We start from the raw sequence: 27,648 nt of genomic DNA on the forward strand, positions 1-27,648 counted from the left end.
CTGTTTGTAAAATGGTGAGGATACCAAGACACTGGTGGGGTTGCTGTGAAGACAGAAGTTGTGGGCAGCCCTCGGCTTTCCATTCTATGAGTGCCTGGCACACAGTCGATATTCTCAGACAGTGGTGGTCTTCCTCCTTACTCCCTCTGTGAGGACAAAGTATTCTCTCACAGACATTGGGGTCAGGATTTCGGCAAAGAACCAACCATGTCCTTATGAAGGATATAGTCTGTTTAGAGAAACCAAAGGTAGATTAAACAAAGAAATGCCAGGGGGAGGGAGGACAGAGTAAGAAAATTTGCAAAACCTTTTCCCAGGCTTTGTCATATAGCTTGCTCATTTAATAAAATTATTTCATAAAACTCTAATGTAGTAAAAGAATGTCATTCCCGGGGAGCTCCTTTTAAGAGTTGGCCTATTATATGCCTTAAGCCTCTAAGTGCTAGAAACTTTAGAAATGACAGAAGTGAGGTGTGGCTTGGGGCACCTGGCTGGCTTAGTCAGAGGAGCATGTGACTCTTGATCTTGGGTTTGTGGGTTCGAGCCCCATGTTGGAGAGATTACTAAACAAGAGTAAACAAAAATTGGGGCACCTGGGTGGCTCAGTCAGTTAAGCGTCAGACTCTTGATTTTGGCTCAGATCATGATCTCACAGTCATGAGATGGAGCCCCTTATACCCAGTGTGGAGCCTGCTTGAGATTCTCTCTCTCTGCCCCTCCCCTGCTCATACTCCCTCATTCTCTCTCTCAGTAAATAAATAAACTTTAAAAAAAAGATTACTAAACAAAAATAAACACAAAGCAAGAAGAAGAAATGAGTTGTGTCTAGAGGCAGACCTTTTTTTTTTCTTTGAGAAAGAGTGCACTTGCGTAGGTGGGGAAAGGGTGGGGGGGGGGGAGAGAGAGAGAGAGAGAGAGAAAATCTTAGGCAGACTCCACACTCCGCACAGAACCCAACTCGGAGCTCAGTCTCACAACCATGAGATTACGTGAGACCTGATCCAAAATCAAGAGTTGGATGTTTAATGGACTGAGCCACTCAGGTGCCTCTAGAGGCAGGACTTTCTTTCTTTCTTTGTTTTTTTAATTTAAAAAGTTTTTTTAATGTTTGTTTATTTTTGAGAGACAGAGTGTGGGTGGGGGAGAGGCAGAGAGAGAGGGAGACACAGAATCTGAAGCAGGCTCCAGGCTCTGAGCTGTTAGCACAGAGCCCGACACAGGACTTGAACCCACAAACCGTGAGATGCCCTAAGCTGAATTTGGGTGCTCAATTGACTGAGCCACTCAGGCGCCCCTAGAGGCAGAATTTTCTAAGGGCAAGTTTGGCACAATATTGCTGTTGTACCTTTAATCTGATATACAGTGCAGTTATGAATATTGCTTTATCAGTACTTGCTGGTAATTAGCAGGATTGGGCATTTAAGAAATATTCAGATGAGGACTCCATTGATATGCAAAATGGGACCAAATCCTCCCCCTTTCCATTTTGTTGAGGAGGGCTGGTTGTTAGAATTAAGTTAGGTGCTAAGCATAAAATCAGATTGGCACATAGCAGTCACTTGGTAAGTGACAGTTATTATCACCATCCATACCTTAAATCCTCAGAGGCTTTTTGAATTACTTTTAAGCTTATTGCTTATGTTTATTGGTCCCTTATAGTATTTAGACGCTCCATACACCAAATAGCTTTCTTCCAAGGGAAGAAAGTAAATGTACCATGTGTCTGTCTTCCTCAAATCTATAAAAATTGTTATTTCCTGTGTTCTTTGTAGAGCTGGTGGAGTTGAGATCTATAATGGAGATCGTAAAATAAAAGTTTCCAATACCCTAGAAAGCCGGCTGGATCTCATAGCCCAGCAGGTGAGTGTGGGAATACTTCTTATTAGTTGGTCTGTTGTTACTTTGAAGTGGTACAGAGAACATATGTCCATTCCCTGGTATTTGGGGTTTGTCACTCTTTCCACATTTTGTGGCATTTTCTTGAATGGGCAGTGGGCACTTAGTGGCATTTACTGAGGTGATACCATTTACGTGAGAGTGGATTTAGGGTTGAATGAAGGTTTATTTAGGATTCTAATGTAAACATTTTACTACATGTAGAGGTGCTGAGCAGAGTCCTTTTCTCCAGTAATAATGGTGGGATCTAAAGTAAATATTGTTTAAAGGAATTCCCATAGGGCTGCTGGCTCTCCAGATGTTTCCAGGTTTGCACAAATGAGCTCTAGGAAACAAGCCAGGAAAATCCAGTTATCTCAAAATGTGGGGCCTCTTTCAGCGGTGGTAGTCTGCTGCTGTGGCTGCTAACTTGTCTTACAGTGAAAGCACTTTGACCTAGAGTATCATCTGCTGGTAACTTACACCGTAAAGCTGTGTTTCCCATTAGAGTAGCCACTACCCACATATGAATAAATTAAAATTAAGTAGAATTAAAAAATGAGTCCCATGGTTGCACTGACCATATTTCAAATGCACAGTAACAACCAAATGTGGCTAGTGGCCTCTGTCGGACAGCATAGCCTTAGAAGTTTGAGCTTACATCCTAAGGATTTTTCAGTTGCCGTATGAATGAGTGCCTCATTACAAACTGGCATTATGGGTGTTCTGCTTGGCACATAGTAGGCACTCAGTAACTGTTGAAAGAAACATAGCTGATCCAGAGTATTGTTAAGGGATCATCTCTTCTCCCTACATCACAGAGTAACAGAAGCCTTAAGCCATAAGGGCACGCGCCTGGCTCAATCGGTAGTGTGGGACTCTTGGTCTCGGGGTTGTGTGTTCGAGCCCCACATTGGATGTAGAGATTACTTTAAAAAAAAAAAGATGCCTTAAATGATAATGGCTTTAGTTATAGTTTTTTTTCTTCATCCCCTTAAGCAGCCAGTCATAACCACAAATTTGCGATTGGTTAAGTTTCTCGCCAAGGATTCTGTTAATAGTTTTTTGGATAAGTAAGGACAGATTGGTCCTTACACAAAGCACATAGCTTTGTGATTTCTTTCCCAGCCACGTAAGGGTCAGTGACTCTCCACTTGCAGTTAAGATGTGCAGTTCTGGGGCGCCTGGGTGGCGCAGTCGGTTAAGCGTCCGACTTCAGCCAGGTCACGATCTCGCGGTCTGTGAGTTCGAGCCCCGCGTCAGGCTCTGGGCTGATGGCTCGGAGCCTGGAGCCTGTTTCAGATTCTGTGTCTCCCTCTCTCTCTGCCCCTCCCCCGTTCATGCTCTGTCTCTCTTAGTCCCAAAAATAAATTAAAAAAAAAAAAAATTAAAAAAAAAAAAAAAAAAAGATGTGCAGTTCTTTCCATATTTTCCAGTTGACAACACTTCCCTATTAAAGAACTTATTTCTTCACAGATGATGCCAGAAGTTCGGGGAGCCTTATTTGGTGCAAATGCCAACAGGAAGTTTCTGGACTAAGCCTTTGGGAGAGGTGGAGTTGATCCACTGCTCTCTGGCTGTGATGTGGAAGTTTCTAATATTTGAAGAAACAAGATATCTGTGTGGCTTCCTCTTCACTGTTCTAATATTCTGTATTTATCAGTGGATACTCTTCTGTAGCTAATGCCTGTGTCCTAATTGTTAACAATGAGAGCAAGTTCCACTTAATGTAATCAGGAAACCTCCTTCTAGCTACTCTAAAAGTAGCACAGCTTTCATTTGCTTCTGTAGTATGAAGGTGAGGGTATCAGATGGTGGTTATGGGAGCTTCACCAAGTCTTTGCTCTTCCTCTGATTTCAGTTCTCCAGTCTAGAGGGTGACGTGTATAGTGTTCTCTGATATTAAATCTCTGCTTTTAGGCTTAAAATGCATGGTGGGGGGTGGGGGCACGCATTCCTTCCAGCAGTAGTAGCTTCACTGTTAACCTGTTTGGGCCTAGAAGTGTTCCTCATCTGTAAATGTGATTTAAAATCTAAGCCATGAATATGTTTTATTTATTAAAACAAAAGGTTTACATGGATTTCACTGTGTTTTATTATGCAAGGTTCTACGAGTTTGTGGTTTGAGAGGGTCCAGTTCTTCCTGAGGTATCTAGATAAGCAGCATTTTCCTAATCCCCATAGCATTTGCTGGTCGACAGCTGTCACTACTTGAAACCATTAACCCTCTGTGTCCTCTGGCACTTCCTGCTCACTTTTACCAGGCCTTTATCCAGAGGTGTTCCTTGTAGCCCCTTAGGATCTTTCACACACACCACACGCACAGGTGTTCAATATTACCTGTCCTCCAGAGGGTTCGACAGCTTTATTGAGGAAATAGTTTTATTAGCTTTGGCAGAGTCAGAAAAGAAAAGCATCTAGGGGCTTATTGGAGGAGAAGGGTTACTGTGTGTTAGGCCTAAACCCTTTCACAAAGGGCCTTTTCTTCCTCTCCTCGTTCTTTATTTTTTTCTCAGATGACGACTAATAACTGCCCAAGATCTTACCGGTAGGCAGAGTTGCTATCTAACTCAGGTCTGTCTCTGCAGCCAGACTCCAATGTGGGCTTCTCTAGAGAGAATGAGGCTACTGAGGCTGGCCGTTTTTTCATTAACATAAGTGAGATTAGATGGGGACTAATGTAAATACCAATTTTCGGGACAGGCATTTTTTACCTAAGACTTGAGCCTGCATGCTGATAGCATTTCTCTGACAGCCCTCCGGCGAAGGCACTGGTGCGTGGGAACTGTCACAGTGGATCCCATTCCTCAAGGTGATACGGTTAGGAAATGATGGGGTCAAGACTTCAAACCCAGTGTAACTGAAAGATAAAGTATCCCCATGGCTGTCCTCTGACCTCATGAGTGGTGATTTGAAGGGTACGTGCTAAAGACCTGCCTCAGAGCTCATTTTCATGCATTTTGGTTCTGGGATGGATGAGGAAAGGTGGAGGGAAAACAATCCATTGCAGCGGGTCTACTGCTCCCACTAATTACAAGACGAGAGTTTAATCAGTTTTATTTAAAACCAGGTTCCATGGACATTGTTCTGTGAGAGTCTGTGTGGTGCAGGACAGCCGCCCTGACAGCCCAGGCCGCTCATCGGCCTAATCTCTCAGCTGCTTGGTTTTGAACGAGGTGCTGACTTTGAGGGCTTTCATGGTCCCCTTGAACTTCTGATCCTCCTTTTCCCCCAAATCAGTGCTAGAACTAACCATAAGTTATTTAACTCAGAAATAACACTAAATCTTCAAACTGACTCAAGTGTATGGAGTTTGAGTGTGAAGTAGAAATGTAAAATGGAGAAACAACCCCTCTATCTTACTATGTGTTAGGGTCCCGCAGTTAATACACCCCAAGCACATACTATGTTTGCTGTTGAAAAGTAGGTGGTTAAGGGCTTCTGAAGCTCCCTGGTAGCTATAACCCCACCAAAAAACAGATGCGGATATCACGAAGGGAGAACGGGACCATACCCAGCTTGCTTATTGGGATAAGAGTGTGTCTTCTGAGAGTGAGGTAGCACTACAGGTTAGAGGACAGAGTATGACATGGGGGGTGTCTCGCTCATCCCTCTCTAATCTAAGTAGAATATGCTAGAGAGCTGGCAGCAAGTAAAGGGACTTGAGCTCCAACTCTCTACTCGAAACACTTTAAGATCCGCTCTCCAATACCAATGAAGTAGACCCCTTGGGCAATCCCAAAGAGAGGGGCTATGACCAGGGCCCGGCAGCCTGCTCCCTTCATGAGGGCGGATGGTCCCTCCTGAATCCAGATTTTCCTGCGGAGAGAGAAGAGCCCTGTGAGCTGATTGACAGGAGCGCACTGCAGACGGTGTGAAGTGATCCGCTCTCCTCCAACATGTGCACATCTCTCCACGGAAGGTAGATGTCATTTTTCACAGCAATAGCACCTCCCGGGCCTGTGGGAGCCTTGCCCCACCCATCATGTGTGTGCAGTCTGGTTACTAAGCAGCCTGGCTGAGCCCTGGGAAAGTGGTTCAATCTGTCTTTCTGGGAGAAAGATGCTGCAGGGATGCAAGGAGAAAAAAGCTCCCTCTACATCCTGTTTCTGTTGAGAGGTGAGGGGAAGGAGCAGATCTCAAAGAAATCCAGAGCTCAGCGTAGTGCGGTGATAAACTGTTGCCCTAGGTGGGGTGTAGGTAGACATGGACGCAGCCTGTGAGGGCCTGTGAGGGGCGACAGGGCTCTCACCTGGCGCAGTCGGTGATCCCACTGTAGCTGTCCTCACCCAGGCCTTTTTTGAGGGTTTGGATTCGAGTTTTCAAAACTAAATCAAGCAAAAGTTAAAATAAGTAATGAACGTCTTGCTTTTGGCATCCTATCCTCCACACGAAGTGGTTTCCTAGCAGAGCCAGTGTAGAGAAAACGGAATCCTGAGGCCAGCTCTGCCATTGTGTGATCTGGACTAGAAGATCTTCCTGTAGGAATTAGAAATGACATAGTTTCTGTAGAAAAAGTGTGAGGGTCCACTTGCCTGTTGGAGCAGCCGAGTTTAGCCCTGAGGATAGGAGAAGCCCGTTCTTCCCATACTGCTTAACTCCTGCCTTTAGCCTTTTAGATTTTAACTGCCCCCACCTCGAGGAACAAAAAACTAATGAAATCAGCACCTAGGAGGTGAAGGGATTTGTCGGTGATAAGAAATAGAGCAAAGGTCTCACTGTTGCCACTTTATCTGGGAAGACTCTTGGTGAGTTTCTGCCAGTGACCACAGGTTGTGACCCAAGAGGGGTTTCAGGTTAGAACTGTTTCATTTCTGTCCTGAAAGTGGAAGATTCCTATTTATCCTATAGACAACTATACGCTATCTAACTTGTAAAGCAACCCTTGAAGACCCTCATCTCTGATGCACTTACCGTCCAGAGGTGTTACTGTGACAGCAGCTATGGAACCCGCAACACAGCCTGACATAAAGGAATGAGCAAAGGAGGCCTTCCCGGTACGCTCGTTGAACCCAAGGTTGTTAAGGTTGGCAAACAGTGGGAAGTAGATGATGGAGAAGGGAATGTCTCTGCAGGAGAGCAAGAGGAAACACTGAGCTACCTGCTGCTTCCGGGGCTCCCACCCAAGGTCATGCAGTACACCTTTCCATGAGCTGTAGAGCCCAGCAGATGGTCAAAGACAAGCCCACAGTTACCTGTTCCCTCTCTGGCACCCTGTGATAATGCAGGGTGTAAGGGAGACGATGGAAGGGAGACGATGGGTTTGTCTCCCCGCCCCCAGCTCATTACTCTGCCCTACCAGCACCCGCAGCCATTCTGTGAGGAGCCAGCAGCGGGTGCAGAGACTGGCAGTGCGTTCAATGAGAAAGGGTGACAGGCTATGTTAGAGTTAATGAGTTGAGCAAGTGTCTGGTGAAGGGCTATCCAAGCTAAGTGTTGAGGGGATGGGGTAGGCAGGAGGGTGAAGTTCATTTATCTATTAGGCAATAGATCTCCTAATGAGATCTGATGCAAGGAAACTATCCCCTGGCCTGGGGCACTTCAGACCAACTTTAAGGATTTTGGCCAAGTAGCAAAGTAAAATGAGGGATCTGTGCACTCATTTGCTTATAAATGACCCAAAGTCCTTTGTACACAGGGCATTCTTAGGTGCCTTTGGACCACAGAACACCCAATACTCATGTGGGCCTGGTTACTGGAGCAAGGGCCTCAAACTAGTCTTCCAGGTTATACCCATCCTCTGCAATTCTGCCCAACTCTGGACAAAATAGGAAGCATCAGGATAGTTTGCTTTCTGGGGTTTAAATGTTCTAGGAAGAATGCAGAGACAGATTGGAGCAGCAGTGCCTCTGGCCCTCTGGCCCCTCTTCCTGTTCACTGGGACCCTTCTGTGTCCCAAGCTCAGGAAGAAAGTCTCACCTGAGGAGAGTGGCGCCCAGACCCTTATAGAGACCAGACAGGCCCCGGGTGCGAAGTAGTTCCCAGGCAATAAGGGTGGCAGACGGGCGCTTGTGGGTGGGAGCCGAGCGGGTAGTGTAGGACCTGGAGGAGGAAGGCGCTGAGGCCGAGCCCTGATGATGAACTGCTGAAAGGGAGAGGACAGACACTGTCACAAGCCAGGCCCCAGCAGGTATTGCAAAACACTCACAGGAGTGTACCCCCCACTTCCTACCCCTGGGACACCTTGGGGGCAAGGCTGACATCCTTATAGAATTCTGAGGCTTGTCCTAATTTTTATTTAAGTTTTGTTGTTTTTTAATTTGAAAGAGAGTGAGAAGGGCAGAGACAAAGAATCTCAAGCAGGCTCCACACTCAGCGTGGAGTCCGATGCAGGGCTCGATCCCACCACCCTGGGATGATGGCCTGAGCTGAAATCAAGAGTCTGCCACTCAACTGCCTGAGCCACCCAGGCACCCCAAAGATTTTTAAGTATTTCTATACCTAACGTGGGGCTTGAAATCACAACCCCGAGATCAAGAGTTACACACTCCACCAACTTTGCCAGCCAGGAGCCCTGGATTGTCCTAATTAAAAAAAAAAAAAAAAAAAAAAATGTTTATTTTGAGAGAGAGAGAGCATGCGAGCGGGGAAGGGCAGAGGGAAAGAGAAAGGAAGAGTGAATCTCAAGCAGGCTCCACACTGTCAGTACAGAACCTGATGTGGGGCTCCATCCCCCAAACTTCGAGATCATGACCTGAGTTGACACCAAGAGTCCAATGCTCAACCAACTGAGCCACCCAGGCGCCCCTGTCCTAATTTTAGAACATTAGTTTTTGGCTCCAAGGAAATCTTCCTAAGATGGTTATTATCTAATTTGTTGTCCCTACTGTACAAGGTGCTTCGTAAGAGCACAGCCACAGCCTGCCGGGCTCCCTTCATAGGAAGCTATAGCAGCATCTGCCCCTACCTGCCAGGTCCTTATCCTCCTGTTAAAACTTGCTTTTGGTCTGGCTGCCATTTCTAAACCATCTCTGAGCTATTTACAGAGATCCTATTGGCACTTTGGGACATTGGAGTCCCATATGCCTTCTGCCTAATGTGTAAAGCAGCAAATTCTTTTTGTCCAAACGCTTTCTCCTTCAGACTTCCAGAGGTGCCTCCTTGATCCAGTATTCCAAGATTAAGTGAACGTGGTCTTTAAACCCTTCACCATTTGACAGAATTTGATTCTTCATTTTAGTTGAATAATTCGGAGCCTGCAATTTGATGAGTTAAACATCTAATAAATAGAATGGAATTTTTTTTCTCCCGAGCATTTCAAGTACAAGCATTTCATATGTGGGTGAGTCTCCTTAATGACCACAGGGTTCAACACACTGAAATTGTGTATTTGTTTTCTTCTCACCGAGAAGCTTTGTCTAGATTTTAGGTCCTTGCTAAAAAGAAGTTATTTCATATCCCAATTTTGTTTGATACCTAGCAGGGCAACATTTCATATTAAGAAAGCTAGTTACCACACATTTTCTTGTGGTAGCAATCTAGGTGCAGGCCTCAAACAATTAGCTTTAAGAGGGTAGTTAATCAGAGGCACCTGGGTGGCTCCATCAGGCATCTGATTCTTGGTTTCCACCCAGGTCATGATCTCACAGTTTGTAGGTTCAGGCCCCACCTTGGGCTCCGTGCTGACAGTATGGAGCCTGCTTGGGATTCTCTCTTTCTCTCTCTCTCTCAAAAATAAATTTATTAAAAGAAAAGGTAATTAATCAATGGACATTATTTTCCCCGCTGTCTGCTTTAGATAGGTACATAATTCATCCATTCATTCATAGCCTTTCACTTTTTATGCGTTTTAGGAATACTGAAAACTCTCATCTGAGTTAAAAAACAAAATCTTCCAGAGCTTTTACTCTTTGTAGATCAAAACACTCTTTCCAGTGCCCAAACTTTATTTTTTTTGCAGTGTTATGTGCTTCAGGCTAGTGTGAACCAACCCAGAAAGCCAGTTGATTCTAGCACACACATGCATACTTGGTTTGAGGAGGGGAAGGACACCCACGTTCATTGACGACCTTCCCAGGTGCCATGTTAGGCACGTCACACATTGACTCATTTAATTCAGGCATTGTGGTTTCCCTCTGAGGAGAAGCCCTCTGCCCCACCCCTGGGGCTGGCCTCCCTTCTACCAGATAGCTAATACTTGTTCTTAATGTATGCCTTGGTACCTACACCACTCTAAATTTTTGAAAGGATCAGGATTTAGGAAAATTCTCTTCCAGAGAAAACAAAAACAATAGGAATGGTTCTCTTGTCCCTTGTTATGCCTTCCCACTAACAGCCAGCTTCTGTAGCATAATAGAATGTCTATTGAGAGAAATATTTGTGATCAGGATGTTGACACTTCTTAAAATCTTTAGAAAATCAAGCCTAAATGTCATGGTGATATGATAGAGGTATGAGGGAATTTTCTGTCCCTCTGAGTCAAGTTTCTTGTTTCTGCTATTTTTTCTGAACTGGAAGTGTTGAAATCTAGAATAGATGGTTACTATTAAGACCATCTGACCAAACTGTTAAGATGGTTAACATAAGACTTCTAAGGGTGCCTGGCTGGCTCATCAGTAGAACATGTGACTCTTGATCTTGGGGTTGTAAGTTTGAGCCCTGCAATGGGTATAAAGATGACTTAAAAACACAAAAAATCTCGAGGCGCTTGGGTGGCTCAGTCTGTTAAATGACTCCTGATACTGGCTCAGGTCATGATCTCACAGTTTGTGAGTTCGAGCCGCATGTTGGGCTCTGAGCTGACAGTGCAGAGCTTGCTTGGGATTCTCTTTTTCTCTCTCTGGCCCTCTCCCCCCAAATAAATAAATAAGCTTAAATAAATAAATAAATCTTAAAAAAAAAAAAAAAAGAGGCTCCAGGGTCGCTCAGTCGGTCAAGCATCCGACTCTGATTATCAGCTCAGGTCATGATCTCATGGTTTGTGAGTCTGAGTCCTAGGCTGGGCTCTGTGCTGAGAGTGTGGACCCTGATTTGGATTCTCTCTCTCTCCCTCTCTCTCTGACCCTCACCCACTCGTGCTCACTCTCCCCTTCTCTCTCAAAATAAATAAAAAAAAGACTTCTGACCCAGAAAGCTGATTCAATAACACAGTCTAGCAAATGAGTGTAGAATGTGGGGGAATCTATTCTGATCACAGCCCTTTATTAATCTCATGTGGAGTTGGGAGAGACCTCACCCAAGCGGCCAGCATCCTGCAGCTGAATCTTGAGCATTTCCATGGGACAAGTGACCACCACTTGGCACATTCCAGCTCCACATCCAGCTAGCATCTCCATCTTCAGGTTCCGCTGCATCCTGTGGGACCATGAGTCAGGCTCTTTCAGCGTCAGGCTAGCCCTGCCACCCACCCTGGCCCCATCTGCCTTCCCTTGGTAGTTGGGGCTTTCCATGCATGGTATTTAGCTGTGTTCAGATCAGCTGGGTGAATAATCACCTGGCCCTCAAACTAAGCCTCTTTAAAACATGAAACTACCTTTAAATCAGGCTGCCAGGGAGGTAGCACCTGCATAGAAGTTGAAACTAGTAAAATGAAACTACCCATTGCAGGGATTTGATTGTCCCTGATCCCTTCAGCAATATCACTAGGGCAATGGGAGGCACAGAGAGTATTAGAAAGTGTTTGGGGTTGATTTTCAAAAATTTGTCAGCATAAAAACAGACACAGAGATCAATGGAACAGAATTGAAAGCCCAGAAATATACCCCCGAATATACAGTTAACCAATATCTGACAAGGGAGACAAGAATTCTCAGTGGCGAAATGACAGTCTCCTCGATAAATTGTGCTGGGAAAAATCAGATATTCACATGTAAAAGAATGACACTTAAACCCCTATCTTACACCACTTATGAAAATTAATTCAAAATGTATTAAAGACTTAAATGTAAGACCTGAAATCATAAAACTCCTAGAAGAAAACACAGAGGCAAAGCCCCTTGATATGGGTCACCTAAAGCAGAAGCAACAGGAGAAAAAAAAAAGTGTGGCTACTTCAAACAGCAAAGGGAACGTCAACAACACGAAAAGGCAACTTATGGAATGGAAATAAATATTTGTAAATAATATAAATCATATATCCGACAAGGGCTTAATATACAAATATACAAAGCAATCATACAACTGAATAGCAAAGAACAACAAATAATCCAATTAAAACTAGGCAAAGGACCTGAAAAGATATTTTCCAAAGAATATATTATTTTTTTAACTTTTTATTTTTGAGAGAGAGAAAGGAAGAGAGGGAGACAGAAAGAGAGAGAGAGGGGGAAACAGAATCTGAAGCAGGCTTCAGGCTCTGAGCTGTCAGCACAGAGCCTGACATGGGGCTCGAACTCATGAACTGTGAGATCATGACCTGAGCTGAAGTTGGACGCTTAACTGACTGAGCCACCCAGGCTCCCCTCCAAAGAAGATAAATGAACAACAGGTACATGAAAAGGTGCTCAACATCATTAGCCATCAGGGAAATGCACATCAAAACCACAATGAGATATCTATCACTGCACACCTGTTAGAATGTTTATCATCAAAGAGACAGATGGTAAATGCTGGCATGGATGTGGTGAAAAGGGAACCCTGTGCACTACTGGTGGGAATGTAAATTGGTGCAGTCAGTATGGGAAACAGTATGGAGGTTCCTCAAAAGTTAAAAACAGAACTACCACATGATCCAGTAATTCCATTTCTGTGTATATATCCGAAGGAGACAAAACACTATGTCAACAAGATATCTGCACCCCCATGTTCACAACAGCCAAGATATGGAAACAACCCACGTGTTCATGGACAGATAAGTAGATACAGAAAATGTGTGTGTGTGTGTGTGTATATATATATATATATATATATATATATATATAACACAATACAATGCTACTCAGCCATAAAACAAGGAAATCCTGCCATCTAAACATGGACTTTGAGGGCACTATGCTAAGTGAAATATGGCAGACAAGAGTAAAACGAATAACTCAATGGTCTTGTTTACATGAGGAATCTAAAAAAATCCAAACTCATTGAAAAAGGGATCAGGTTTATGGTTATCAGAGGCTGGGGGTGGGAGGTGGGGGACAGGAATTAGGTGAAGGTGGTCTGTAGGCACAAACTTCCAGTTATAATAAGTAATGACAGCATGATGACTATGGTCAACACTGCTCTATGGTACATTTGAAAGTTGCTAAGAGAACAGATCCTAAATGTTCTCACTGGGAGGAAAAAAACTTTTTTTGGTAACTATATGAAGTCATGGATGTTAACTAAACTCATTGTAAGCATTTCACAGTATATCTACCTCAGGTCATTATACGGCACAAACATTACACACTGTATAAACTTATACAGTGTGGTACTGCAATTATGGCTCAATAAAACCAAAAAGATGTTCATCAGCTAGTTGATGAATATATGTGTATATGTGTATTCTATAATGGTCTATCATCTATCACCTATCATCTAGAACTTTCAAATTACAACAGTTCATTTTCTCCTTGAGTTTGCACTTGCCCGAACATCTGCAGCCAACCTTCAGCCATTTGTGTGCACATGTTTAGATACATGAAGGCAGGTAAACCAGCACATTCCTCTCCCTGTCACCTTCCCCCAAACTACAGACATAGGGTGAAGGACTTCCATCCCACAGCCCCCTGGCCTGGCCATACCCATCCTCCATTAGCAGCTGCCGGAAGAAGTCATTGGCTGCCAGCTTGATGGCCTTCTCTGGGGTGACCAAGGTTAGGTTCACTGCAGCCCCTGCAAGTAAAAAACCAGGATGAGCTAAGGCCGTCTGGAAAGTAACAATTCTTGGAGCACCTGGCTGGCTCAGTTGGTAGAGCATGTGACTCTTGATCTCAGGATTGTTCAAATTCAAGCCCCACGTTGGGTGTAGAGTTTACGTAAACATTTAAATAAAAACTATTTTAAAAAGGAACAATTCTCTGAGTCTTCCACTCATATAAACAACCTCCTCTCAGACCTAGCCAGGTAGGTTTCTGGGAGTAACTGGGGTCTTGGGAGGAAGGAGTGTTGAGGAGGGCTCCTCTGCCTATTTTATAGAAACATGATTTTTTTTTTTTTCATCTCCCTACTTTGACTCCCCTCCCTCCACATTTCCCTTTTTCACGTATGTGTTTTCTTTATGGGCTTATTGGTGCAGTTATAAGGAAGGTATGTTTGTCTTTGCTAGTGCTGCCCATCTCTGATGATAAGTGAACAGTTCCCCAAATCAAGCCCCAATAAGAAGGTCCTGGGGGACAGGGATCGGTTTCCATTACTCTGTGCTTTACTAGCCCAGTCCCACTGGCAGCTCTTTGAGTCACAGAGGTTTTTACTTTATTTCTCAGGGGTTCTACATCAGCTCCTTCTCAACGCCAGTTTTGTATCCACTTTCTAATCTGTAATCATGGCTGTGCGGGGACAATGCAAGGGACAGGGACAGCACTGGCTTGTGTCAGGGAAGAGCCATCCAGTAACTCCCTTTCAGGAGCTCAAAACCCTTTCCATTCTCTTCCCTGTCAGCCTCTCCCCCTTCAGCCCTAAATGAGAAGTGGGGGGAAGAGAAATGTGGGGGCCAGCATCACCCAGTGAGACAGTAGTGGTGCCATGATGAAAACTAGGGCTCCTGGGTTGCTCCAGTGTGCTCACTGGTGCTCCCTAAAACCTCACCATAACTGCCTCTGTCTCCACCAAGGAACGAGGGGTGGGGGGTTTGTGAAAAACAAATGTGGCTTAGGATCACGTGGTAGCCCAGGCCCTGCCCCAGGAGCTCCCTGGGCAGAAGAAACACCAAGTCCCAATGTTCTATAAACCCACAAAGTCTGGTGCCCTGTACTGCACCCTCTGTTCTCACTTTACCCAAGCCAGCCTTCCCCCAGGGATGCATGATAAACCCACCTCGGTACATGCCCAAGAAGCCTTCCGCCCTGGCAGTTTTCACCAGGCAGTCTATCCTAGAAGCAGAGGCCAGAAAATGAAGTCAGTGGTGAGCAAGACGCTGCTCCATCAGCCCTGCTTCCCCTACTCCTGTGTCCTAATCCTGCTGGTCACACCCCAGTTGACCACCTCCCCTGACCCCACTCCACCCCCACAATGCATGACTCTCTAAATAAAGAGATGGGAAAGAATGAGGCCCCATATTCCTCCCTTGGGAGTCCCCCTCTCCCTGCTCACCCCATTCCCCTCACCAATACTTACATTCCTTTGTAGATATCTTTTCCATGTTGATTCTGCAGCCGAGTCTTGGCCAAGTCGATGGGGAACACACAAGTTACTCCAACAAGCCCTGCCACACCTCCATTGATGAGTTTTGTTGTAATACTAGTCCGTGAGGAGGAGGGAGGCAAAGAATAAGTGAGGGAGGCAGAGAGACACAGGAGTTCTGAGGGAGGCTGGCTGCAGAAAGCTGCACAAAGCCAGGACTAGATGGGGGGTGGGGGTGGGGGTGGGGGCAGAGAGGGTGGGAACAGCAGCCCCACCTCAGCTCCACACCAGAGACCCCTCTCCTCAGCCTGCTTCCCTGACTGCAGCACCTCCTTGGCCAACCTAACCTGGGGCTCCCTCCCCCAGAGACAGGTGAGGGGCTGGGGGCCAGGGCCCCCTCCAGGGGCTCTGCACTCACCAGGACTCAGGCATCTTAACCCCTCCAGGAAAATGTTCCTCAAGCTAGGATGCTGCAAAGGCTTTTGGGAAGGAGGTCCAGAGTGCCAACTCTGCCCCCTGGGGCCCTGCCAGGGCAGGAAGTCCTCAGCTCACCTCAGAGCAGTCCCTCACAGCTTCCACCCAGGGCCTGTTCTTCAGCTGATCCCCACCTTTAGAGCCACATAAGGAAGTTTTCAAACAGATTGCAATTTTATTTTGGCTTAAGGTCACTCAGAATGGAATTTGAATCCTGGCTATGCTGTTTACTTAAACAAGTTACCTCACTTCTCTGATCCTTTGTCCCCCCCCCCCCCCCCCCCACTGTAAAACTGGCCTCAAGGGATTTTGTAAGGATTAAGTAAGTTAATGCACTTGGTAAATGATAGCTATTATTTATAATAAGAGAACCTGCTTCTAGTCAGTGTAAGATAACCAGGGTTAAAGTATTGAGATTATCTGATTCTAGCCAAAAGTAAAAAAAAAAAAAAAAAAAAGTCACACTTTACATAATGTGAGCCCCCTTATCCAGAAATTTTGGAAGACTGAAAATAGAAACTGAAAGACTGAAAACAGAAAATAAAGCTTCCTCAGTCTCCTTGGAACCTAGTAATATCTCATTATCTTTCAGGCCAAGGGCGACTGTGAGCAAAGTATTTGGAGGTAGATTACCTGGAAGTAGTAGGAATAGATAATAGATTTTCTCACATCTGAACCCTGATTTCACAAACAAGCAACTTTGTGAAAACAAATAGAATTGTGACTGAAATTCTGCAGTCTGAGAAGATGTAGTTCAAACAATGACACTATATATATATATACACACACACACACATACATATATATATATATATATGTATGTATGTATATATACACATAGTATACTGGGGGGAAATGAGTCTCACTTGCTCCTCCCCAGGACTCAGGAATCTGGTAAAGAAGCTGAATGATGTGTTGTTACCACATGTTACCACAGAAACCCAGCCCAGAGAGTTGGCCGTCTCAGCCAGTTTACCTCAAATCCTGGCTGGACATTCTGCTGGTGGGTCCCTGGGACACAGGCTGCTGGCTCCTCAGGGAGATGGCTGGCCGAGGCAGATGTGGTGCCTGTGTCCTGGACTGTGGCCCACCGCAGCAGAGTGGAGAGAACACGGGTGTCAGTGGAGACTGGCCTGAGCCACCCTCCTGATGAGCCTCCGCAGGCCCGTTTCCTCCTCTATAACATGATCAGAACAGCACTCATCTCATGGTATGAGAAACCTCACATGTACTGGGACAGAACATTATTAATGGATCAATACTGCCAACTGGCTCCGTTACTTTTCCTTCATGAAACTTTTTGGACTTTGGGGATTGAGATCAGAAGAAAGGCAATGAGAGAGAAGGACAACGGGCCCAAACTAGGCTCAAGGAGAGGAGTTCTGGGACATTTGGAAGAAGAGCCTGGAAGCGGTGGTGAGGGAAGCTGATGGTACAAAACCGGGATTTTAAGAGTTGCTATGGACTAGGAACGCCTCTTGTCGGGCCCATGAACCACAATAAAACACAGAAATGTTCTGAAGTTATTTTTTGGCTCTTAAAATGTGTTTTCTGAACTTCCTAGGATCCTGTTGAAAGACTAAGCTGCTTTAAGTCTCGGGGCTTATGTGTAATGGATACATATGGAAAGCAGGTGTCAAAAAGTCAGGGACGGTGTCAAAAAGTCAAAGCTACAATAATAGTAATTATTGCAGCTTTTTTTTGGGCGGGGGAGGTCCTGTTTGACCCCAGCGGGGCAGTGTCAGGAAGAGTTCTCTGGGTGCTCCCATGGAGGCTGGCTTGAGCTCTGAGGAGTCTTTCTCCAGGCTCACTTCAAGCTGTGTTAGGGTCCCCCTCCTCTTCCATGCTCCTCATTGGTCCCTGAGGCTGCTGGCAATTTTCTGTTGTCTCCAAGTGTTTTGTTTTGGGGAAGACCAGAGAGATCAGTCCTCTTGGTGTATATTGACCCATGCAGAAAAAATTTATTGAGTGCCAGGCACTGACTGTTCCAGGTCTGGGGATATAAGACTGAACCAAAGAGTACAATCCTAGTTGTCAGGGGCTTAAATTTTAAAGGAGGAGACAAGCAATAAATGAAATAAGTAAAACAGGCACCTGGGTGGCTTGGTCAGTTAAGCATCCAACTTTGGCTCAGGCCATTATCTCATGGTTCATGAGTTCGAGCCGACAGCATGGAGTCTGCTTGGGGATTCTCTCTCTCTCTCTCTCTCTGCCCCTCCCCCCATGTGTGTGCTCTCTCAAAATAAATAAATAAACTTAAAAAAATGAAATAAGTAAATCCTAAACCAGATACTGATAAATTCTCTGGAGAAAAAAATGTAGAAGGGAAGGAAGATAGGAAAATGTCAGTGCGGTGGGTGTTTGGTGGCTTAACCAAGAAAGGATTCATTGAGGTGACTTGAGGATTCAGAGGAGGTGAGAGGGCAAGCCATGCGGGTTTGTGGGAAAGCACACTCAAGGCAGAGCAAGTGCAAAGACCCTGTAAGCAGAGACTGGTGAGTTGAAGGAACAGTGAGGTGGCCAGGAAGCGTGAACAGGGATGTGCGATAACGGGCAGAAGCATGACCTTTTAAGGCCTTGGAAGCTCTTTGGCTGTTATTCTGAATGAAAAGAGAAACAACTGGAGAGTTTTGAGCAGAGAAATGACATGCTCTTGACAGGACTATTTGGCTGCTGTGTTGAGAATAGGCAACAGAGGGCTCAAGATAAAAGCAGAAAGATCAATTAAATTATTGCAGGAATCTAGGCAAGAGGTAAAAAGCCTGCTTGCTCAGGGTATATGGGTGGAGAGGGAGTGAGAAGTGGTTTAATTATGGGTGTATGTTGAATGCAAGGCCAACAGGATTTCCTGACAGAACAGATGTGAGAGACAAAGGGACTAGTTAAGGAGACACCAAAGTTTTTGTCTGAGAAACTGGAAATTTCGAACATGGTGTTTGGACCCAGAACGTGTAAAACTTGGATCTGTTGGAGAAATAGGAAGCTGGTCTGCAGAGAAAGAAACAGAAAAGTGAAGCAAAGATATCTGGAGGAGAAACAAAAGACGGAGATAGTCCTAATGTTGTTTAAAATCCCAGTTTCCAGTTCACTCCTGGATGCCAGTTGCATTCCTGTCCTTGGATTTTGTGAGACACTCAACAGTCCTGTCAATCAGGTCATTATTGCTTAACTTGCTAGAATGTGTTTCTGATACTCCCAACCAAAAGAGACTTCTATCCCCTAAACTAGGAGAGGGAGTGAGGATTTGCAAATTATAAACCTGAAGCATGGACTCAGAGAAAGCAGGGAACAGGCTGTGAAGAAACCCTTTTCCAGGCTGAGAGGCTGGCAGTTCTTGTGTGGTGCCCCCAGTCACTCTTGAGGCTCTAACCACGTGCCTCCAAAAGCCAGAGCTTTAGGGAACTTGTGGGAAAATGCCAGGAAAAAAATTTTTTGATGTTTATTTTTGAGAGAGAAAAACAGAGTGTGGGTGGGGGAAGGGCAGGGAGAGAAGGAGACACAGAATCCAAAGCAGGCTCCAGGCTCTGAGCTGTCAGCACAGAGCCCTATGAGGGGCTCGAACTCACGAACCACGAGATCATGACCTGAGCCGAAGTCAGACGCTTAAGCAACTGAGCCACTCAGGCACAAAATGTCAGGAAATTAAAGTGTGTCAGCTGTTCTTTGAGACACTCACAAAGTTGTTATGAGAGAAAGATGTGTTGTAATCCTGGATCGGCACCTTAAAAGTAGATAAGAAACAATGGGACATTTAAAAAACCCTGTCAGTCTGAAAGCAGCGATTCAAATAATTGAGAATCTTGCAGCCATATTCCCTGCTTTTTCTAGAACAAAACTATTAGTTTATAAATTGTGGTTCACTGGCTTTTGGAATAGGGGTATTTAAGAGAAGCCAGAGAAATTAGGGACACCTGAATCCCAGGGCCATAGTGCTTTCGCGAGGCAGATGTGATAATGTCTCCAACCTCTAAGTGCATTTGCCTGTTGGTGTGTAGTGTGGGCATGCACTGCAGAGCACCCCCACCCCATGGGACTGGGCCATGCCACTGTAAGTCCCAGGCCAGGCAGTTCTCTTGGACAGACTTAGTATTCAAGGACTGGGCCACACAAGATTGCTGGCTCCAGTAAACACATTAGCAAACGGAGTCAACAAAGAGGAAACTGACAGTGAGCCAGTGAAGGTTTTAAAGGAGTCATCACTCCCCAAATCCCAAACTTGGCAATAGAGTTCGTACTTGCTCAATACCTCAGGTAATCCATTGGCCCAAGTGTTAGTCACCCTAGAAACGCGTGGGGAGTGCTGACTGTGCCAGTGGCCACAGTTTCAGGCAGCCGGGATGCAGCTGAGAACAAAAACAAGGTCCCCGCTGGTTCCAGCCCTGACAGGAATAGACTTCCAGAGCAGAGCGATACAGCACACCCTCCCACTGGGGGTGCTCCTGGGCACCGTTCTCTCCATATATGGGAACTGAAGGATCCCAGGCAAGGGAAATTCTTCCGGCAAGCCCAGCCTTGGGGCAGCCATTTATTTGCCTGACCAAGTTGCTCCCTACACTGCCAAAGAATTTAGTAAACAAATGGATACTGACTAAAATATTTAGCCTTTTAAACATTTTTTCTTTTTCTTTTTTTTTTTTAGGATTAAAAAAAAAAGTTTTTATTTATTCATTTTTAAGAGAGACAGAGAGAGCACGTGCACGCACGCAAGTGGGGGAGAGGCAGAGAAAGAAGGGGACAGAGGATCCAAAGTAGGCTCTGCTGGGACAGCACAGAGCCTGATGCTGGGTTCAAACCCATGAATCATTAGATCATGACCTGAGCCAAAGGCAGATGCCTAACCTACTGAGCCACCCAGGCACCCTGTTTAATTTCCTTTTTTTTAGTAATCTCTACACCCAACGTGGGGCTCGAATTCACAACTCCAAGATCAAGTGTAGTAGACTCCTCTGACTGAGGCAGGTGTGCTCTATGTGTTAGACTATTGGCCAATAGATAATATTTCACCTGTTCTCTCTTCGAAATGGAATTTAGAAAAATAGTGTTTGGGGAGTACTGGGGTAGTAATACTAATTATTTAAGCACTGGGATACAGAATTATGAGTATCTACATCTGGAACTCTTTGGGACCAAAGGGGAGAAAGACAGGATATATACATATAAAAAAAGTAATCTTTATCTGGATAACAGAGGCTCCCTGTCATTACCTCTGGCTGCAGTATCTGGTCATGACATTGAGTTATCTCACATTGGGAAGATAAGTGCATTTATAGTTTGACACGTGATTATTGATCCATATTTAGAAGGGGGGAATTTAGGGACACCTGGCTGGCTCAGTCGATAGAACATGTGACTCTTGATTTTGAGGTTGTAAGTTTGAGCCCCACACTGGGGGGCAGAGATCACATGAAAAAATAAAATATTTTTTTAAAAAAAGGAAAAAATGTGAATGAATGGGAAATGGTATGCCTCTGCACGTCCCCAGGCATCAAAGGGTGGGATGCAGTGATACAACTGTTGTAGCTCTTCATTACTGCATTTCCAGGAACCCCCATTCTCTCTTACCATTCACCTGGTGGGGACTACCATGTTCCTAAAATGTGACGCTATTCTCCTGGGTAGTGTTGATTACCTGAGGATGGGCCCCTGACTTAATAGGTCATTTAATTTCCCCTATAGGTATTTTTAAAAAATTTTTTTAAATGTTTATTTTTGAGAGAGAGAGACAGACAGAGACAGAGAGAGAGCATGAGTGGGCAGGGGGGCAGAGAGAGAGAGAGGGAGACACAGAATCTGAAGCAGGCTCCAGGCTCTGAGCTGTCAGCACAGAGCCTGACATGGGGCTTGAACTCACTAACCACGAGATCATGACCTGAGCTGAAGTTGGATGCTTAACGGACTGAGCCACCCAGGTGCCCCTTAATTAATTTTTACAGAGAGAGCACTCAGGTGTGCACAAATGAGTGGGGGTGGGGCAGAGGGGGAAAGAGAGAGAATCTTAAGCAGGCTCTATGCCTGCAGGGCTTGACAAGAGGTAGGCTTGATGCAGAGGTTGACGTGGGGCTTGGGGCTCGATCCCACAACCTTGAGATCATGACCTGAGCTGAAATCAAGAGTTGGGACCCTGGGGCACCTGTGTGGCTCAGTCGGTTAAGCATCTGCCTTCAGCTCAGGTCATGATCTCATAGTTTGTGAGTTGGAGCCCTGCATCGGGCTCTGTGCTGACCTGGAGCCTGCTTCAGATTCTGTCTCCCTCTCTCTCTGCCCCTCCCCAGCTCACTCTATCTCTATCAAAAATAAATAAACATTAAAAAAAAAAAAAAAAAAGGGAGTTGGGACACTTAGCCAATTGAGCCACCCAGGAACCCTGACCTCTACAGTCATCTTAAAGAAGAGATTGTGTAGCTTCTTTACAGATTTTGTTTGTAACATAACACTTGGGGCTGATCTGCAGTCATGTTTACTGTCATGTGGTATGTGGTTTGGGAAACAGAGAGATCATTTGTAGCAAGAGAGATGGATAAAGCAGAACAAGAGAGAGAGCAGAGAGTTCTGGTGGGGTTTGAAGCCCTGACTATACAGTGACCCACTTCATTCTCGACCTTAGGTACCAAAGGGATATTTCATGAATTGACTTATTGTCTTGTTGCTGTTGTTTTGGGGTGTTATGACTTATTGTCTTAAGCAAATTAAAATTAGTTTTTGTAATTGGGTAGCCAAAGAGTTTTTTGTTTTTTTTTTTTTCTTTTCTCTCTCTTTTTTTTTTTTTTTTGAGAGAGAGAGACCGGGCATGAGTGAGCAAGGGATAGAGAGAGAAGGAGAGAGAGAATCCCATGCAGGCTCTGCACTGTCAGGGCCGAGCCTGAAATGGGGCTCAAGCTCACCTGAAGTGGGACTCAAACTCATGAACCATGAGATCATGACCTGAGCTGAAGTCAGGTGCTTAACCGACTGAGCCACCCAGGTGCCCACGTAGCCAAAGAGTTCTTAACTAATAAGCAAACTTTTTTTTTTTTTAATTTTTTTTTCAACGTTTTTTATTTATTTTTGGGACAGAGAGAGACAGAGCATGAACGGGGGAGGGGCAGAGAGAGAGGGAGACACAGAATCTGAAACAGGCTCCAGGCTCCGAGCCATCAGCCCAGAGCCTGACGCGGGGCTCGAACTCACGGACCGCGAGATCGTGACCTGGCTGAAGTCGGACGCTTAACCGACTGCGCCACCCAGGCGCCCCAGCAAACTTTTTAGAGAACTCTCAAATTCCATTTTATTGCAATTGAGATGCTTAGATAGTGAATACTGTAAGTGTTCAGAGATGTCCAAGGCCATTCCAGCCTGGCTTGGAGGATCTAGAAGTGGTCTTAAAAAATAAGGGAAGGGCGCCAGGGTGGCTCAGTCAGTTAAGCGTCTGACTCTGATCTTGGCTCAGGACATGATCTCACAGTTCATGGGACCGAGTACCACACTGGGCTCTGCGCTGATAGCATGGAGCCTGCTTGGGATTCTCTCTCTCCCTCTCTCTCTGCCCCTTCTCCATTTTCATTCTTTGTCTCTAAATAAATAAACTTAAAAAAAAAAAACATAGGGAGGTGCTTGCTTCAGCAGCACATGTACTAAAAAAAATAAGGGAAAGTTTCTAAGGAGAAGAGGAGGGGGAGGTGGCCTGGACACAGCACTGTGTGAGCACCTAAGGGGGCCAAGCAAAGGGCTGAGGGCACAGCTCACCGCCCTGGCTGGCTCACCAGAACGGTGGAAAAGGGCTACAAAAGTAGGTTAGATCAGGCATGGAGAACCTGGGGCTTGCCCAATATAGTTTGTGCCCCCTAAATTAACTTTTCACCAATTTGATCCTGCAGGCAGTAAAAAAATACTGAATACTTTTAAGGGGGAAAGCACACTGTTGAATGTGGTATGAGGACAATTCAGAAAGAACAGGTTGAGAAAAGGAAATTTCATGCGAGAAGCCAGATAGGTGGCATGATGGCAAAGCAATGAGGTAGAGAGAAAAGGGGGGTGGTGGAGAGTGCAGAGGACAAGGGTTAGTTGGGAGAGAACTTTTTTTTTTTTAATTTTTTTTTTTAACGTTTATTTACTTTTGAGACAGAGAGAGACAGAGCGTGAACGGGGGAGGGTCAGAGAGAGGGAGACACAGAATCTGAAACAGGCTCCAGGCTCTGAGCTGTCAGCACAGAGCCCGATGCGGGGCTCGAAATCACGGACCGTGAAATCATGACCTGAACCGAAGTCGGCCACTTAACCGACTGAGCCACCCAGGCGCCTTGGGAGAGAACTTTTTAAAGAAAGGGTCTGGGCTTGGCGACTGTCCAGGGCTGAAGAACCATGGAGCTGGTGGAGGCCTGAAACCTGAGGGGCTGAGGAGTGAAAGGCAAGGCAGGAGAGGAGGCTGCCCACAGGGAGGGTCTGGCACTGGGAGAGAAGTTGAGGCTCTGGGAACAGTTTCCTCCAGCTCTGTGGGAAGTCAGTGACAAGGTGCCCCTTGTATGGCAGGCAGGACACCACTCAGCTGGCGCGCAGAGCCAGGCATTTTTTGATCCCTTATGTGTCCATTTACAGAAGTATCTCTGCTCGGCGTGTGTGTGTGTGCACTCAGAGGGATCATCTGCCCCTTCTCCACTCTCCTGCTGACTGTTTTGCGAGCAAGAAGCTGGCTAAGGGACGTACGGGTCGAAGAGCCAGAAGCAGACAGGTCCTTGGAGGGCCTGGGAGGGAGTCTGCATGGCAGGGCCCAGTCGGCTTACCTACCCTGTCTTGTCCAGGGGTTCTGCCCCTAACATCAAAACTGTAACCCATTTTGGGGTGCCTGGGTGGCTCAGTTGGGTGAGTTACTGGCTCTTGATTTCGGCTCAGGTCATGGTCTCACAGTTCATGGGATTGAGCCCCGTGTTGGGCCCTGTGCTGATAGTGGGGTGCCGGCTTGGGATTCTTTCTCCCTCTGTCTCTACCCCTCCCCTTCTCTCTCTCTCTCTCTCTCAAAACAAATAAACTTAAATAAATTAAAAAGAAACTGTGACCCATCCTGTGTATTTCTTTAGGAGATAGCTAGTTAACAGATGCTTAGGAGGTGATCAGTTCCCTTTTGTTAATATGAACAATTGTTCTATTTCTTAAAGTATTTAAAGTACTAGAAAAAAATTAGAAAATTTGGAAAGCACAGAAAACTGTATAGTAATTTTCTTTTTCTTTTTTTTTTTAAAGTAAGCTCTACACCCAATGTGGGGCTTGAACTCAAGACCTGTAGATCAAGAATTGCATGCTCTATGGACTGAGTCAACCAGGCACCCCTAAAGTAATTATTACATGGTTTCCCAGGATCATATTTTGAACGAGACTGTCCAGAGACACATCTATTTAGAAGGATGATTCTAGGTGGTGAGTTGCAGGGACCAGAGCAGGCCAGGGTTCTCTGAGCTCCTGATTCCACCACTTTTCATTCCTCCCACATTAAAACATTCTATTATCTTGACTTCTGTGACTCCTTGGCTCTCCCCAGTGGCTTCCAAGCCCCCATGACCAGTGTCTTTAGTCACTGGTACCCATAAAGTCCTGCCAAGATTCTTGACTCCTTCCACTCCACTCCACTCCACACAATCATCCTGAAAACCCATCTTCTCCTGGGCTTCAATCATTGTCTACTTGCTCATGATGTACCTGCAGCTGAGGATTTCTGCCCTGAGCCCCTCACCATTATCTTAACCAGCTCCTGGCCATCCCCATCTTAGCAGTCTGGCTTCACACAGTATAGTAATACCTCTTTTTACTTGTATCCACCCCTGTAGACCTGCTGTTTCTCTTCCTGGTTTCCTAGCTCTGGAAGCTGCACCACCAGCCATTCAATTATCCAGGCCAAGTCCATGAGCCATCTTTGATTCATCCTTTCCCCCTTATGTTTCCACAACTAATCAGTCATCATGTTCTGGCAATTCTTCCTCCTAAAGTCTATGCTACTCAGGGCATGTGGTTCAGTGCTGATCTGTGACAACTACAGAAATTGAGAATAAATGCTTAGGAATTTTTATGGCATCTTGAGGAATTTCATGTTTTACAATTTACTGAGAAAAATGTGAGCTTATATTCTATCATTTAAAAAAATTTTATTTTTTGGGGTGCCGGGTGGCTCAGTCGTTTGTGTCTGGCTCTTGATTTCAGCTCAGATCACAATTTCACAATTTGTGAGTTCAAGCCCCACATTGGGCTCTGCACTGGCAGCGTGGAGCCTGCTAGGGTTCTCTCTCTCCCTCTCTCTGCCCCTCCCCTGCTCATGCCTTCTCTCTCAAAATAAGTAAATAAAACTTAAAAGAATTTTTTAAATAAAATTTCTATTTTTCTATCAATTGATTTTTATTGTATTTTACAAAATTATTGCTCCATAATAAACTAGGATAAACAGGTCTTTCATCATGGGTAGAAAAAAGCTGTCCTAAGTCTCTCGTGGGCCCACCAGCCACTGCTTGATCACACGGGCGTCGTCCACTGTCTGGAGCACCTGGCAGTCTCCCCCCTCTGTCCCCCCCCTTGCTCCCCTCAAATCTGAGCTCCACAACATGGCCAAGTGAGCAGAAGTGCAAGTCTGGACCCAACTGCCAGCCTGCCATTTAAGCACTTCCCTGCCTAAAGTGCAGCGCTAACTTCCCTCCACTCTTAGGACAGTTTCCCAGCTCTTTGCCCAGACCCGGAACCTACTTTCCTACTTGACTGTACCCTCCCAAATCACCAAGTCTACTCTCCCTGCCAGCCATCGAGAACTCTCACTTTTGGGAACATATCACGGTCTCTTGCATTTGAACCTTGCACATACTGTCCTGTTGAGTAGGACACTCTTGCCCCATCTGTACCTGACGAATTACAATTTGTTTTTTGGAAAACAAAAAAGAAAAAAAAAGTTTTTTGGGCTTCCTCCCATGAGCCCCTCTTTGTTTTTTTTTTAAGTTTTATTTATTTTGAGAGAGAAGCCCAACCAGGCTCCACACTCAATGCAGAGTCTGACACGGGGCTTGTCTCACAGCCAAACATGAGATCACGACCTGAGCCGAAATTAAGAGTCAGATGCTTAACCCACTGAGCTACCCAGGCCCCCTCCCGTAAGTCCCTCAAATCTTGGCTAGGAGTCCTGTTCTGTGATCCCATTTAATATCCAGTTATAGCGTGTACCACATCATATTACAGCAGTTTGTCCACCCCCAATCAAAATGATGTTACTGGGAGACGAAAGTCTTAGGGTTGTGCCCCCAGAGCCTGGTGCAGAGGCATTCAAGTAAGATGTTGGAATCAGTGAACCATGAGGTAGCTACCGCCTTTAACCTTGCAGAGAGTCTCATCATGAGACAGACAGTTCTGCTCTTCAGTTGTCTCTCCTCTCTACACCTTGTGAGGAGGCACTCAGGGAAGAGAGGCATCCTCTCTGTACCTACTCTAATTAGCAGGGCAAGCCAGAGTTCTTCAGAGACGAGCCCCTTACATGAGCAGTGCCAAGGAAATAACTTGCTTCCTGACTTAGACGTCATCTGGGACTATTGTCAGGGACTGGCCACTTCCTCTTACCCACCTCCTTCCAACTCTGTGCAGCAAATGGATGGAGACCCTTTCCCACAGGCTGCTCTGACCTTTCTCAGATGTTTATTTGCTAGAAGCGGGTCTTTCCCTAGCAACTCTAAGCTTGATACAGACAAGACAAACACTTACCTGCTTTTAGTAAGGAACCTTCTGTCTTTTCTGGATGCCAAGATATAGGCCAGATCACTGCTGAACTGCAGGAACTGCAGGAAGGGTTGGTTTACCATCCTCTTTTGGTATCGTTAGTGGCCTTCCCTCTTCATGCCCACACAGCCCCTTCCCCTGGGGCAGGTCGTCACTAAGCCATCCTCTACTCTGGGTCCCCAGCTTCTCTCCCACCTCCCACACCTGTAAACATTGGGTTTGAATGAACCCCCAAAGAGGCCACTATGCAGCCTAGTCAAGCCCAGTCCTACCTCCCTAGATGGCAAGCAGGTGGCTGTTTACTTGGTTGTGGAATGACTGAGACAAAAATTCAGGATGGAAAAAGCTTTGTTCAAGGCAGTGTGGGGGTGGGGGTGAGGGGAGACTGGCCAC

General features: G+C 45.6%; 2 protein-coding genes across 2 annotated transcripts in view; one reads left to right on the forward strand and one right to left on the reverse strand.

Annotated features, from left to right (window-relative positions):
• Nucleotides 1-3,956, forward strand: part of ATP6V1E1 (ATPase H+ transporting V1 subunit E1) — a 31,651-nt gene extending 27,695 nt beyond the window's left edge. The window contains exons 8-9 of the mRNA XM_049624839.1: nt 1,773-1,860; nt 3,352-3,956. Coding sequence (XP_049480796.1) covers nt 1,773-1,860; nt 3,352-3,414 — 151 coding nt within the window. The 3' untranslated portion in view covers nt 3,415-3,956. The remainder of the gene's footprint in view (nt 1-1,772; nt 1,861-3,351) is intronic.
• Nucleotides 3,957-4,899: 943 nt separating this feature from the next.
• Nucleotides 4,900-27,338, reverse strand: SLC25A18 (solute carrier family 25 member 18). Its single transcript, XM_049626646.1, has 10 exons — nt 27,241-27,338; nt 16,520-16,720; nt 15,064-15,213; nt 14,764-14,819; nt 13,533-13,623; nt 11,051-11,169; nt 7,795-7,960; nt 6,790-6,944; nt 6,128-6,203; nt 4,900-5,694 (listed from the first exon to the last, which is right to left on the reverse strand). Exons 1-10 carry the CDS (start codon nt 27,336-27,338, stop codon nt 5,553-5,555), a joined length of 1,254 nt encoding a protein of 417 aa, XP_049482603.1. The 3' UTR covers nt 4,900-5,552.
• Between the last annotated feature and the right edge of the window lie 310 nt (nt 27,339-27,648).

The sequence above is a fragment of the Panthera uncia genome, chromosome B4, assembly GCF_023721935.1.
Source record: "Panthera uncia isolate 11264 chromosome B4, Puncia_PCG_1.0, whole genome shotgun sequence".
NCBI lineage: Eukaryota > Metazoa > Chordata > Mammalia > Carnivora > Felidae > Panthera > Panthera uncia.

Excerpts from the sequence above, each read along its gene's own strand:
- SLC25A18 (XM_049626646.1), bottom strand. The coding sequence starts at position 27,338 with ATGGTAAACCAACCCTTCCTGCAGTTCCTGCAGTTCAGCAGTGATCTG. Across the intron at positions 13,624-14,763 it reads CTTCTTGGGCATGTACCGAG|GGGCTGCAGTGAACCTAACC; the intron begins GTGGGTTTATCA and ends TTTTACTTGCAG. Across the intron at positions 6,945-7,794 it reads CTGGGCGCCACTCTCCTCAG|AGACATTCCCTTCTCCATCA; the intron begins GTGAGACTTTCT and ends GCTCTCCTGCAG.